The 14,760-nt window shown below is 39.4% G+C and overlaps 1 protein-coding gene across 1 annotated transcript in view; it reads left to right on the top strand.

The window, feature by feature from the left end:
* PPME1 (protein phosphatase methylesterase 1) overlaps positions 1-14,760 on the top strand; it is a 52,952-nt gene that overhangs the window by 2,761 nt on the left and 35,431 nt on the right. The window contains exon 2 of the mRNA XM_004708821.3: positions 14,099-14,192. Within this exon, the coding sequence (XP_004708878.1) occupies positions 14,099-14,192 (94 nt within the window). The remainder of the gene's footprint in view (positions 1-14,098; positions 14,193-14,760) is intronic.

Here is a 14,760-nt window from a genome sequence, read left to right as displayed (position 1 = left end):
ACATGGTTTTATCTGTATTGGTGAATTTCATGTGTTATTCAAGTAGTTCATTTTCCTACTTTTTGTTTTCAGCTTCCTTTTTTGGTACATTGGCAAGGCCTCGCCCAAGTCTAATATTAATGCTAGAGTGCGCTAGCTTCTCCCCTAGCATCATCAATTAGTCCAGAGCGTAGAGTAATCTCCTCTCACTATTTTATCTTACGGTTGAGTAAGCTGAGGCCCAGAGAATTCTGTTCTGTGAGGCAAGTTAGGGGAGGGGATAATATTTTCACCTGGTAAATGAGAACCCTGAAGCAAATCTTACCGCTCTTAAACAGCCAGCTGAGTGGCAGGAGCTCTAAAGACTAGGACTTGGATCTTTTGCCTCTCTCTGAGACCCATTGTGGTTTTGGGGGGATTCATAGTTATTATCCTGGAAATACTTTATGTAAGCTATGTATCTTATGCTTTTGCAAATTTTCTCGGATGCAGTGTTTTACCTATTGTTGATTTCTGAACCATCACTTCCACCCATTGTAAAGCCTCACTCTTTATTTATCCTTCTACTCACGTTCTTTATTCCTATCCCCACTCCCTCCCCCTGATTCCACTTCCTCATTTATGTCTTACTCTCAAAGGCGCATGAGCATATTCCCTTGATAGTCTCTCTGCATGATCTCTAGTTCTCAATTCCACTAACCTTTATTTAGGTGTGTTTGGGTATAATTCCAAAGTATTCCCACATAGTATCATACTATGAGGTTTTTTTAATGGATATATTATATATAAGGTAACTTGTATACGTTATTTAATCTGCCACAGCAAGGTAGAACTTTTCTTGCATTTACAGGTGAGGAAATTTAGACTAGAAGAATAAATAAAAGTTACTCACCAAATAGGTTGCAGAGCCAGGATTCAGTCAAGGTTTAGTCTCTATAATACAGTCCCTTCTCAGTACACTATTTCCTCTTGAAATGAGAAAATGAAATCTTGGTTATGTTGTTCTTGAATGAATGCCAGTAGGAGTTACCAAAAAATGTTTTGGACTTTCTTTGGCATCCCTACCATTCATTATTATTTTTAATTATCTTTAAAAAATCAATAGTACATGTAGTCCCAGATTTCCAGCAGTTCCCTGTGGAAGTCAGTTCACACTTAGTCAAATAGCACTTTCAATTTTCTTTCAGTTTTAAGACTATTGCTTTTTATTATCAATATCTTTATAAATCTTATTTTTGAACAGTTGTGAGTGAACATGAGAATGATAACACCAGCAAATTATTTGCTGCAACATTGTAGTAGGTTTTACTAATGATAAAATATAATTACACCCCCCCGCAAAGATGAAGTGCGCTTATAGTAATCGAAATGCAATGTGAATTGGCGCAAAAATGTCATAGTGGTGGCATTTAACCACCTCTTACTTCATGAGGTGGGAGGAGAATTGAGATTATCTGGATCAGCCACCCAGGGCTGGTTCCTGTGTGGTGGCTGTCAGACTGGCCCTCCAACCTTTCTACCAATTCTGACACCAGCCATCCCTCCCACAGCACTCGCTCTCTCCTCCTCTGGGTCCAATAATTTGTTGCAGTGGCCACACAGAGCTCACAGACAATAGTCATGGTTTTGGGGGCTGATTAGGTAAGTTAACAGGTTACAATTCAAGATCAGAAATGACTTAGAATACTATTCTTTGATCAAGGTAGCCTTTTCGTAGCAGTGCCCACAGGAATGCCTCTCTCTAGTCTTCAGTCCCTGCCCTGCCTGGGCAAATGTTAAAGCTTTTAGCTCTGCTGATTTAAGTACCCCAAAGGCACACCCTATTCTGCCAAGAAGCCTTAGCCAGAAGGTACGTAGCTCTAGCTCTTTAGGTCAGCAAATGTAGCTCCTCTGACAAATGCTAGGAAGCACCCCACTGTACCAGCTAGCCTTCTGTCTGAAGGCACTCCGCTTTCTTGCTCTGTGGCCTGGGAAGCCCAGCCTCTCTGTTGTCAGTCTCTTGGTTCTTTTGCATGCTTCTTTGCTGATTCTTTTTGTCTTCTTGCTGTCTCTCATCATCTCTAGTATCACATCTGTCTGTCTCTTGGATCACACAGATTCCTGGTGTCGAAGTCCTGGGTCTGAAGGACACTTTATTCCTGGTTCAACCTTCTTGGTGGTTATGAGATCCTACTTTTACCAATTCCCGTGCTAGGGTTCTGCATACAACATGTGCTTGGTCCCACCCTGACAAGGGTGCTATGTAGCTTACTTATATTAACAAGCTACCCCAGTGTTTCCCACAGTAGTCAGTACAGCCCCCTGGGAGGTGCCTGAATGATTCAAGGGTGGGCGGGGAGGGGAACTGCAAAAGCAGATACCTATACTTTATAGTATAAAAGTTTGTAATTGCCAGTGGGTACTGAGAAAATTTTTTCCTGAAAAGGGGATGGTGGGCCACAAATGTTTGGGAACCTATGAGCTATCCATTTCCCAGGTGGGCTACTCTTGCCCATTTATTTGGTGGGCTCACAGAAGCTTTGGCTAAAAAGGGCCTTATAGAGTAATTCACTGTCCTGTACTTAGGGACTTGCCTGCACTACTTTTTTTTAGTGCTTTATGCCTGATATTTCTATAATGCCCTAACTGGCATGTGTATGTTAGTGTCTATGTTTTTTGTATTCTTTGAGGTGAAGTAAGCCTTGTTGCTTTTGTTGTTAGCTGTGTTGGACTCTGTCCCCAACTCCTGGAACCCGAGAGTAGAATTGCTCCAGGGGCTTTCGTGACTGTAATCTTGAGGGACCTTTCTTCCATGGAGCCATGGGGTGGGTTGGCAGCCAGTTGCAAACTACTTATGCCACCCAAGCTCCTAAACTAGGGCAAGGATTAATAATACATTCTTAAAATGGATAAATGAGAAGAAAATAAACTCAAATATTCATTAAGTTGTCTAAAATCCCCAAATCTTTAGTTGGCAGACAGAAGATTCAACCCAGCATGTAGAAACTTTGGTGGGATTATGTGTTGGGCTGCTAACCCAATGAGGGCAGCAGGTAGAAGCCACCACTCAAGCCAAGAGAGAAAGATGAGGCTTTCGACTCCCATAAAAATTTAGTCTCAGAAACTCACAGGGCCAGTTCTACTCTGGCCTGCAGGGTTGCTATGAGTTCGAGCTGACTCCTTGGCAGTGACTTTGCATGTTACTTAGAAGTGAAGTGATATGAAAGCAGGACTTTGATGTTTGAAAGCAGCAGATCTGAGTTTGAAGCCTAGCTTGAATATTTACTTTGGTCAAGCTGTTTAGCCTCTCGCAGAAGGATTTCTCACCTCTGAAATGCGGATACTTCTGCTTATCTTAACAGCATTCAGAGAATAAGATGATTTATAATCCCTGATACATAGCTCTTGAATGATTGAGACCTATGAGAAAGGTCTTCTTTAATTTCCTCTCAGGTCAGCATTTCTGCTGCTCAAGCTGTACGCTTATTCATATATGATTAGGTTGTCTTTCGCTCAAATTCTTAAATTTATTATGGATATAGGGCTTTTAGGAAGCCTTCAATGAGCTCTACACACAGATGGGAAAGTAAAGGACAAAGTGAAGTTATTTGCTGCAGGTCACAGATTGAGTTAATAAAAATATCAAATCCCACTGTTTTTGTTTTGTTTTTTATTTTTTAAAGTCAAGTTAAAATTCACAATACTATACTCTTCACACCTTTAAAGTGGATAATTTAGTAGGTTTTAATATATAGATAGTCCCCAATTTATAATGGAGTTCTGTTTTGAATAATTAGATACCTCTAATTTTGTTTTCATTGTTACTGTCTTTTATTATTGGTTTCTTTATAAATCTGATCCCTATTTGTCTTTGAACTTCTGTGATTGAAACATCTGATAATGATAGCATCAGCTAATTACAAGCTACAGTAGTATGTAGGACATTTTACTAATGTTGATATGCCAAAAAAAAAAAAAAAAGACAAAATCGTAAGCATGTTTATCATAACTAGAATATGTCCTAAGTCAGGGACTGCTTGCAATTGCAAGACTGTGCAACTGTGACGTCACCACTGTCTAATTCAGGAACACACCCATCACCGAAAAGACCTGTGGAACAGTCACTGCCACCTCTCTCTTCCCCAGGGCTGGCTCCACTGCTCATCAGTTTCCACCGCTGTCTAGTTGCCTCTTCTTGCCATTCATATAAGTGGAATCCTACCATCTGTGGGCTTTTTGAAATCTAGCTTTTCACGCAGTATAATATTGTCAAGGTTTATCTACATGTCCGTACTTATATCAGTACATGCGTTCGACTTCATTCTTTTTTATGACTGAATGATACTCCATTGTATGATATACCACATTTTGTTTATCCATTCATCAGCTTTTGCTTCATTTCTTCCATTTGCTTTGGCTGTTTTACAATCAGGAGTATTAGGTAATATTGCCTTCTAAGCAATATTAAGTCTTTCTATTATGCATGGATAGGAAAGTTTAATACTAGTAAGATGGCAATACTACCCAAATTGTTGTATATATAATTTGCATTGATTCTATAGAACAATTTGGGTAGTATTGCCATCTTAACAGTATTAAAAATGGAAGAAATGATGAATTAAAAGCAGCTCGAGAAGACAGAATAAAGTATTATGAGGAAATCTACAAAGACCTGAAGTTAGAAAACCTATAAGGAAGACCATGCTCAACATAAATCAAATGGAAAGAACTGAAGAAAAAGAAATCAAGATACATTGCAATATTGAAAGATTCTATGGACAAAATATTGAGTAATTCAGGTATCATCAGAAGAAGATGGAAGGTAAGATACAAGAGTCACTGTTTCAAAAAGAACTGTTAGGCAGTCAATTCAAGAGATAGCTTATAAATAAGAACCAATGATACTGAAGGAAGAAGTCCAAGTTGTGCTGAAGCATTAGCCAAAAACAGGTCTCAAAAAACAAACAAACAAAAAAAAACAGGTCTCTAGGAATTGATGGAATACCAATTGAAATGTTTCAACAAGGAAACAGTACTCACCTATGCCAAGATACCTGGAAGACAGCTACCTGGCCGACGGACTTGAAGAGATCCATATTTGTACTTGTTCCAAAGAAAGGCAACCCAACAGAATGTGGAAGTTAAGAAACAGCATCATTAATATCACATGCAAGTAAAATTTTGCTGAAGATCATGCAACAACAGTTAACAGCGGTACATCAATAGGAATTCTAGCGGGATTTAGTAGCGGATATGGCATGAGGGCTACCATTGCTGACATCAGCTAGATCTTGGCTTGAAGCAGAAAGTACCGGAAAGATGTTTACTTGCTTTATTCACTATGAAAAGGCATTCAATTTGAGTGGATCTTAACAAATTATGAATAACATTAAGAAGAATGGGAATTCCAGATCAAGGGAATACTGAGTTAAATTTGGGAAAGTTGTATCAGAGTTTATCCGTAGACTAATTCAATCTGAAGATCAACTTTGTTGTTGTTGTTATTACTTGTGGGAACCCAAGAACTGGGAAGAGAGTGTATGCAAACAAATTCTTTTTGTTCCTAATGAAAAGTTTGAGAAGAAGACTGGAGGAGTAGGCCTTCATGTTCGTGAGTTATAGATGAATCTCCTAACTAAAAGCTATCCCCCCAAAATGCCTCCCCTCCCCCAATCTTAGCTTCTTACAAGCTCGTGGTTGCTTACTATACCCTTGAAGGTTATCTACCTAAAGGTTGTCTGCCACAGAGAGCAAACAGACCCTATTGTCTGCCCCGCCTTAAGTACAGCCAACAACTCTCTGATAAGGATCATAGGTGGTTTCTCCGGAGAAGAACTCAGGACACCTAAATCAGGTGTATACCCCTAGTACCTCCCCTTCCTTTTACATGTTTGTCTTTAGCACATACCTTTCCTGTTATGTATGTGTATGATGTGGCTTGTATACCCCGAGATTATATGAGCCTGTTAGCGAATACATTTGCCTACTCTCTGGTACCAGACTGTATGTTTTGCATGTCTTTCAATTAATTACATAACCACTCATTAGGACCCATCAGTTGTGGAGGCTGGTCCCCCACAATTACTCTTAGTATTCCATCATAGTTATTCAATGCTGAACAGATAATAAGAGAATGCAAATGACAAAACCTTGCTTGATGAAAGTGAGGAGGACTCAAAGCACTTGCTGATGAAGGTCACGGACTGCAGCCTTCACTTTGGATTGTAAATTAGTATAAAGAAAGCAAAAATCCTCACTACTGAACCAATAGGTAACATCATGATAAATGGAGAAAAGATGAGTGTTGTCAAGAATTTGATCTCGCTTGGATCCACAATCAATGCTCATGGAAGCAGCCGTCAAGAAATTACATGATGGATTGTATTGGGTAAACATCTTTATAAGATCTCTGTAAGTATTGAAGAGCAAGTATTGAGGATGTCACCTTGAGGACTAAAGTGCACCTGACCCAAATTAGAGTATTTTGGATGCCATATAAGCGGTGGAAGTTGGACATTGAATAAGGAAGACCGTAGAAGAATCAATACAGTTGAATTAGGGTGCTGGCAGAGTGCTGCAAGTACTATAGACGGACAGAAGTATAAATAAATCCAAGACGTGGTCCGTCCTTTGGTGCATAATTCCCATTTCCCTGGGTTTTCCGGTAGGCACTGTGATCAATTGAGCTGACAACATGGGAGCCCCAAATCAATATATCATCTCTGTAAAGGGGATTAAGGGCCAGCTGAACAGACTGCCTGCTGCTGGCTCAGATGACATGGTGATGGCCATGGTCAAGAAAGCCAAACCTGTGCTCAGAAAGAAGGTACATCCTGTGATGGTGATACAACAAGGAAAGTCATATCAGAGAAGCGATGATGTGTTTCCTACTAAACCATGAGGGTGAGATGAAAGGTTCTGCCATCTCAGGACCAGTTTCATAGGAGTGTGCGGACTCGTGGCCCACGATGTGTCCAGTGCCAGCAGCATTGCCTGGTTTTCCCGTGTATTTGTAAGAACTGCAAACCACTGTATTAAAAAATTAACTTGCACACAGTTAGGGGCAGGGAGCAAGAATCAAGAATGGCAAGTCTGTCTTTCCTGCTTTAGATGTTACCAGGAGAGACCAGTCCCTGGAGAAGGCCACCATCCTTGGTTAAAGTGGAGGTGTAGCTAAAAAGAAGCAGCTCTTGATGAGATGGATAGACGGGCTCGACCATAACAACAATGATCAGGTTGGGGCAGGACGGAGCACTGTTTTGGTCTGCTGTGCATTGTGTTGCTATGAGTCAGTGCTTTGATGGCACCAAACAACAATGACCTTGTTCACCTAGGATGTCTTTCTGTTAACTTTAGTATTTTTTTCAGCAGTGTTTTGTAGTTTGCAGTGTTTACATGTTATATTTCTCCGATTAATATATTCTTAAATATTTTGTATCTCTTGATGGCATAAAAGGAATTAGTATCGAGATTGCTCATTGCTGTTGTATAGAAATACAATTGATTTTTGTGCATTGATCTGCTTTGCCACTTTGTTGGACTACGGTAGGTTTTAGTTCTAATAGTGTGTGTGTGTGCGTGTGTGTGCGCGCTTCAGAGTTTTCTATAAGATCATGTCAAATAGCAATTTACTATTTCCTTTTGAATCTGAATACCATTTCTTTCTGTTGCTTCATTGTCCCCCAGTACAATGTGGAATAGAAGTGGCAAGAACCAACATCTCTGTCCAATTGTTAGCCTTAAGGAGAAAGTATTCAGCATTTCACCATTAAGTATAATGCTTACGATGAGTTTTTAATAGATGCCCTGTCAGTATGCCAGACTCATTGCAGTCAAGTCAATCTCAACTTACAACCACCCTACAGGACAGATAGAACTGCCACTCTGGGTTTCTGAGACTACATTTTTAAAGAAAAAGCAAGCCTAAGTAAGTAAGTAGCTAGTGGGTTTATACTGCTGACCTTGTGGTTCTCAGCTTAGTTCACTTCCATTCCAGATTCAAGGAGGGTTATTTTGTTTTGTTTGCTCTTTATCATAAAAGAGTGTTGGATTTTGTCGGGTACTTTATCCACTATGATGCTCATGTGGTAATTGCCCTTTATTCAATCAATATAGTGCATTACATTGATTTGTTTTCAAATGCAGAACTAACCTGGCTGAGATAACCAACTTATTCTAGGATAAGACCTATCTCCTTAAACTAGCTTTTCCTTAAACTTAGAAAATAGGGTTTAAGATCATATAAAAATGACTTTTTGCTCAGTTTTCTATGTTAACCACTTGAACCACATTATTACTAGCTGAATTCCTCTGTAAATGATCCGTGGTTTAAGTAGGCTTGGGAAGGGGCTCAGAGAACCTTCTAGTATTTTATAATATATTAATCAACATTCTATAAACTTACAATTACAAAATACAGATCCAACTTTAAGTTGGAAAATCTCTATACTGACACCCCCCCCCCCTTTCACTGAGTATGGAAAAATTGTAATCTTTTCTAGGTAAAGCTGCCCTGATGGTACTGTGGTGTTGGGCTCCTAGCCCCAAGGGTAACAGTTCAAACCCACCAGTGTTCCTCATGAGAAAGATGAGGCTGTCTGTTTCTTTAAAGATTTATCGTATCAGAAACTATATAGGGTCACTATGAGTCAGTCAGTTAGTTTGATGCTGTAGCTTTGGGTTTTTTGTTTTGTTTTGGATTGGTAATTTGTACCATCATTGGCAGATTTGTACCATCATTGCCTGTTCTCTTTTCAGATCAATACTTAATAGGAATAGTACCTTGAAATTTCACATCATTTGATTTCACAAAACCTTCACATCTTCCCGAATCCTATCCTGGCCCAATTTTATCCCAGATAACTCCAAGTCAGACTAGAGCGTTCATCTGGGAGTGCTTAGGCATATTTCTGTCATGATTGCCATGTAAAGTGATTATTGACTTAACTTTCTTCAGGTGTGAGCTAGTTGATGGGCATGGACCAAGTTTTGTTCATCTATAGGAACATCCATCCTACTGATTTTCCCTAGTGTTGAAGACATGTATTAGAGCATGGCGTAGAGGGTATAATCTTAATGCCTCTTCAATGAGAAACTAATTAAATTAGTTTCTTATATAAACACGTGCACTGCATCCATTCACTTTTGACTCATAGGGAATCTCTAGGACACAACTGCTCCCTATGGTTTCTGAGCTGTACATCTTTCCTGGAGCATCTAGTGGGTTGAACTGCTGACCTTGCAGCTAGCAGCCCAACATTAACCCACTATGCCACCAGAACTCCTTTCGAACTAGACAGAGGCTCTAGAATAATTTCCTTAAAGATAGGTGCTGTTCAATAGGCTAGAAAGTAGATAGTATAAACTTTGGTGAAGGAGAAGATGATGTATTACATGAAGGTGATCGGGGAAAGGGGGGTGGGCGGAGAGAACAGAGTAAGACTTGGAGACTTGATAAGTTGTATACAATGATGACTGGAAAAACAATGATCTAATATGTGAGCCCTCACCTAATTCACAATAAAAGAGATAGTTGCTGTTTTCTATGACTTTTTTCTAATCATGATTATGCAGGTTGGTCTGGGGATGAAATTATTTGGCTATTGGTTTTAAAATACACTTTAGTAGGGGATTCTATGTGAACTTCATTGACTTTAAACTCTGACCCTAAACCTGCTTGTCTTTTTCCTGCTATGCTACTAGCTAGGCATAATTGTAGCTTACATAAGGTCTGATTGCTGTGTAATGTCACACAGAGATTATAAGGGTGAGCAGCTACAATTAGCTTCTATAAAACTTCAGAGTCTTGTATTCTGTCCTTGCTTCATTAATGACATTTCAGTGGTTGTGTGTGTGTGTGTGTTTTAACAGTTTTATTGGCACATAATCTACATATCATAAAATTCAGTAGTTCAGTCATATCACGAAGAGTTGTGCAACTATCACCACAATCAATTTCTTTCTTGTACTAATGATTATTAGCTCTCCATACCCCCAGCCTTCCCTGACATACCCCCAGCCTTCCCTGACATGCCCCCAACCTTCCCTGACATACCCCCAAGAAACCATTAATCTAGTTACTGTCAGTCGATATCCCTATCCTGGATTTCATATACAGAGGGACATACAAAAACTAACAATAATAGCGAAGTAGAACAGGAAAATCTGAATAAAAAACAAAGCAGGAAATATAAAAACTAGAGCAAATTTTAAAATGGGTCAAAAGGGAGGTCCAATGATAAGGTGTCCAATGATGTGTTCAATTTTAACCTAACTACAACCACAGTGATCCACTTTCCAGTGCACTCAGCATGATAGCAAGGCTCCTCACATCACTGGTCTGTGAGCAGAGGGGGTTCACCAGAGGCTTAATAGTGCTTTTGCTTTAAAAACCCAGATTATTCTAGAGAAGTTGGCATTAATCTTTTCACCCTTTTTATTTTAGGGTTTTGGAAAAGGTTGTTAATTATGCTATGGTCATGTTGATTTGGCTCATTTTTGAGGTCTTCCTCACCTTTCTAATGCTAGATCCATTGGGAAGCCATTGATTTACATGGGGGAGGATTCCCTAAACTTGTTGTAGTCCTAATCTTCTGCGATTTGGAAGGATGTCCACTTGAGTGTTGTTAACAATTTTATATTAGCCCTGACCTTGTCAATTTTTTTCTATGGCAGCAAAAAAAGTATCCTTTTTTTTTAAGGCACTCTTGTGAGACCAAGACAATTGTATTAGTGAGAGCATTTGGCTTGCAGTCATCTATTGATGGCAGCGACAGGTTTGACTCTGTTTTGTTTGGAAGAAACATATTATATGAATCTTTGTAGCATTACTTTTTGACTGAGGTGTTATGAAACTATGGAATTAAAAGTGAGTGGAATTTTCCCATAAACTTTGTAATGCTCTTGTGTGCATAAATATGTGCATACATATATATGTACGTATATGTTTTATTAGGTGCCATAAAATCTGTTCCAACTCATAGCAACCCTCTATACAACAGAACAGAACACTTGCGTGGGCCTGCATCAGCCTCACAAAATAGTTCCTGTGCTTGAGACCATGTAACGCCCAGTGCAATTCAACTCCTCGAGTCTTTTCCACGGACCAAGTATGTCCTCCTTCAGGGCCTAGATCCTCCTAATAACGTGATGTATTAAAGAACTATGTACATATCACCTTTTTTTCTTTTTAAAGCTTTAATTTAAAGATGGGGAAGCACTCACGTCAAGTAATAGTTTTATGGCTAATATATTGATTATTTTTACATTGTATACAGACAGGAGCCCTAGTAGCACCATCAGCAGTTCAAACTCTCCAGCTCCCCCCAGCTGGTCCCCAAAAGATTTTACAGTCTTGGAAACCCTGTGGAGCAGCACTGCTCTGCCCGACAGGGTCACTCTCAGTTAGAATTGACTCTGGCAGTCTGTGATTACAGGTATACTCTGTTTCCTTGTACTTTACAGATACTGCTTTATTTATTTGTTTCAAACAGATTGAAGGCTTGTGGCAACCCTGCCGAGAACAAGTTGAAGGGTGCTATTTTTTCAACAGCATGTGCTTATTCATGTTCTTGTGTCACATTTTCTTAACTCCTACTAATATTTTAAACCTTTCTGTGATGCCATTGCACATGCAATTGAGTACCCCAAACAAAACAAAACAAAACAAAACTGCCATTGAGTTGATGCAGACTTAAAGCGACCCTACAGGACAGGACAGAAGTTCCCCTGTCATTTTCTGAGACTAGCTGTTAACAGGAGGAGAAAGCTCTTCTCTCTCCCTCGGAGCGTCTGGTGGTTTCAAACTGTTGACCTTGCAGTTAGCAGCCCAATACTTAACTACAACCAGGGCACCTTAATAGATTACGGTAAAGTGTAAATATAACATAGGCACTGGAAACAAAACAAAATACACGATTTGCTTGGTTACACTGGTTCTCTTAGCCTCGCCTTGCTGCGTTGATTCACCTGACTGTGTGGCTTCACCTTGCTGCGCCGGTTCTCCTGGCGGCACGTGCCTGGCTGCAGGCGTTCTGCTCAGTGCTCGGGCTGGTTGTGAGTTCTAGAAAAAAACTTGGATTATCTCCAAAGTATAGCAATATACTGAAATATGTTCATACCATACATTTAATTTGAATCCATCTTCACAGAGTTCATTCTAGTTTTCTTCTTTTCCATATTTATGAAATCTTTTTTTCAGTAGTGAGAAACCTGGTTTCAGCTTGTATTTACATATGAGGGGGCTTCAAAAAGTTCGTCGACAAATGGAACTAAAAAGTAATGTCATTTTTCCATATACTTTTTGAAGTTCCCTTGAACAGCCATATGGATCAAATATCTCCTACTCCCCATTGGAATATCCTTCCCTCCCCAGCTTCTGACTTTCCCTTCTAGTTCTATCCTACCACCTCATCCCACACATAACTACTCTATTCCACTTGACCGCTGACATTTCACATGCCAGAGCACCCCTTGCCTAAATGTCCAACTTGCCCTATTTGGATTTATAACTCCTCATGCCAAGATGCCCCCAATCTAATATGACCTTTCTCCATCCCTTTTTGGCTTGTCAAACCAATATTTATATTATTTTGACTTTTTAACCACTATTTGTATTACTTTGACTTTTCCACCAATATTTATATTCTTTTGCCATTTAGAAACAATCCAAGCATCCATTAATAGGTGGTTGGATAAGTACAACATGGTACAGACATACACTGAAATATTAAGATGTAAATATAAAAAATGAATGTAGTTCGATACATACCTATAACATTGATTAACCTTGAAATCATAGTCTAAATGAATTCGTCAGACATTAAAGGACAAATAGTGTATGATTCCACTTTGTGAGTGTCTTACTCCAAACTCAATGTCATTAAGTGAATCCCGACTTGAAGTGACCCTGTAGGACAGGGGTCCTCAAACAGCCCCGCCTGCGGCCCACATGCGGCCTGCCAAGGACATTAATCTGGCCCGCCGGGTGTTTTTGCCTTGTTTTGTTTTTTTACTTCAAAATAAGGTATGTGCAGTGTGCATAGGAATTTGTTCATAGTTTTTTTTTTATAAACTATAGTCCGGCCCTCCAACAGGTCTGAGGGACAGTGAACTGGCCCCCTGTTTAAAAGGTTTGAGGACCCACCCCTGCTGTAGGACAAGGTAGAACTGCTCCTTTGGGTTTCCCCAACCTTAGCGCTTACAAGAGTAGGTAGTCACGCTGTGGGGTGGCTAATAAGTTCAAGCTACTGACCTTGTGATTAGCAGCTCAGCTCATGGCCCCCTGAGCCAACCAGGCGCGTGTGAACTCTGTGGGATTGGAGTATTTTTACAGACAGATGCATACCCATCGTGGCCAGGAGCTGGCAGACTTGGGAAGGGAAACCGTGACTTCTGAAAATTCAAGATGACTATTTAGGTGCCGAGAATGTTCTCAAAGTGATTATAGTGATGGCTGGTACCTTTTGACATATATACACCCCCATTTTTGAGCAATTATTTTCCCCCAAATTATAATATGTATATTTTGTTTATTTCCCATATCCATATATAAACAATGTCATTTGTCTATAAATAATTTTTCCTCCTTTTTTTATAACTGAATTGTGTTTTTTCTGTGTACCACAGTTGATTTAGCCTGCTGATAACACTTTTGGTTGTTTCCAGTATTACTCTATTTCCAACATTGACTAGACAAGTCATTTTACTTCTGTGTGAGCATATCTTTGGATAAGTTCCTCGAGAATCAGAGTATTGACATTCCTATTTTGTCCTCCGTGAAGGTTCTGTGCTGTTTGTGTAGTAAATGACAAGTATGGAAGGTGTGAGGGATTGAAAGTGTGAAGAACCAGTTGTAGCAGGAATATTAAAATGGGATGAGAGGACCTGGGTAAGCCTAGAGCAAGAGCAAGGAGAGAAAGCTGGCATGTTCTGTGATGAATGTATACAGGGCACTGATTTATTGTTGATTTTGATTTATCTAATCAATTTTTTAAAAGCATTCTTAAATGGATTTTAAAGACATTTTTTAGACATAATTGTTTTCATTTCATATTTACATTTAATATTTGTTGTAAAAGTTGTCTTTGTTTTTTTCGTGTAAAATACTTTTTACTTGAAATGTATCTTTTTCTCCCCTTAGCCCTGGAAGAAAGCGGGACTTTTCCCCTGTTTCTTGGAGTCAGTACTTTGAGTCCATGGAAGATGTGGAAGTAGAGAATGAAACTGGCAAAGATATATCCTTTTACAAAAGGCTTATTCCTTAATAAACATAACACTGTCTAAGCTTAAGAAAAAGGAAAAATACATGTGACGTTTCTAAAGTAGTGTTTATTCCCTATCTGTACAGTATGGCCTATTACCTAAAAGTCCATGCCAACTTCTCATTGGCTTTAATTGTCTAATGCTTGGGAAAGGATTAAGAATTAAATTGTTGAACCTGATATAGCTCTTCAGGGCCCAGGAAAAGGTTTCAAGAGTTAAGTGAGAGACTAGGTCTTCATTAAGGCAAAGGGAATCTCCTCCCCCCCCCCAATACAAAAATGGGTATGCTGACCTCATAGTTCAGAAAACAGAGATTTGGTGTCTCAGAAACTCTTTAAGTTGTTCTTAAGTTTGGAAATCTGTAGTTTTGCATACAGCTTGGTGCTACTTGGGTTTTTTCTAATCAATACTATTATGATTAAATAGTTGAAAATATCATTGAGTAAAAAGGTTAGTGTGTTCAACCGCTGAAGACAAAGCGGGTGAATAAGCAAATGTGGTGAAGAAAGCTGATGGTGCCCGGCTATCAAAAGATATAGC

This window comes from Echinops telfairi, unplaced genomic scaffold (assembly GCF_000313985.2).
Source record: "Echinops telfairi isolate 266 unplaced genomic scaffold, ASM31398v2 ScPeMD7_1713;HRSCAF=2227, whole genome shotgun sequence".
Classification (NCBI taxonomy): domain Eukaryota; kingdom Metazoa; phylum Chordata; class Mammalia; order Afrosoricida; family Tenrecidae; genus Echinops; species Echinops telfairi.
The sequence above is the reverse complement of the archived record's forward strand: the minus strand, read 5'-3'. Positions and strand labels throughout refer to the sequence as shown.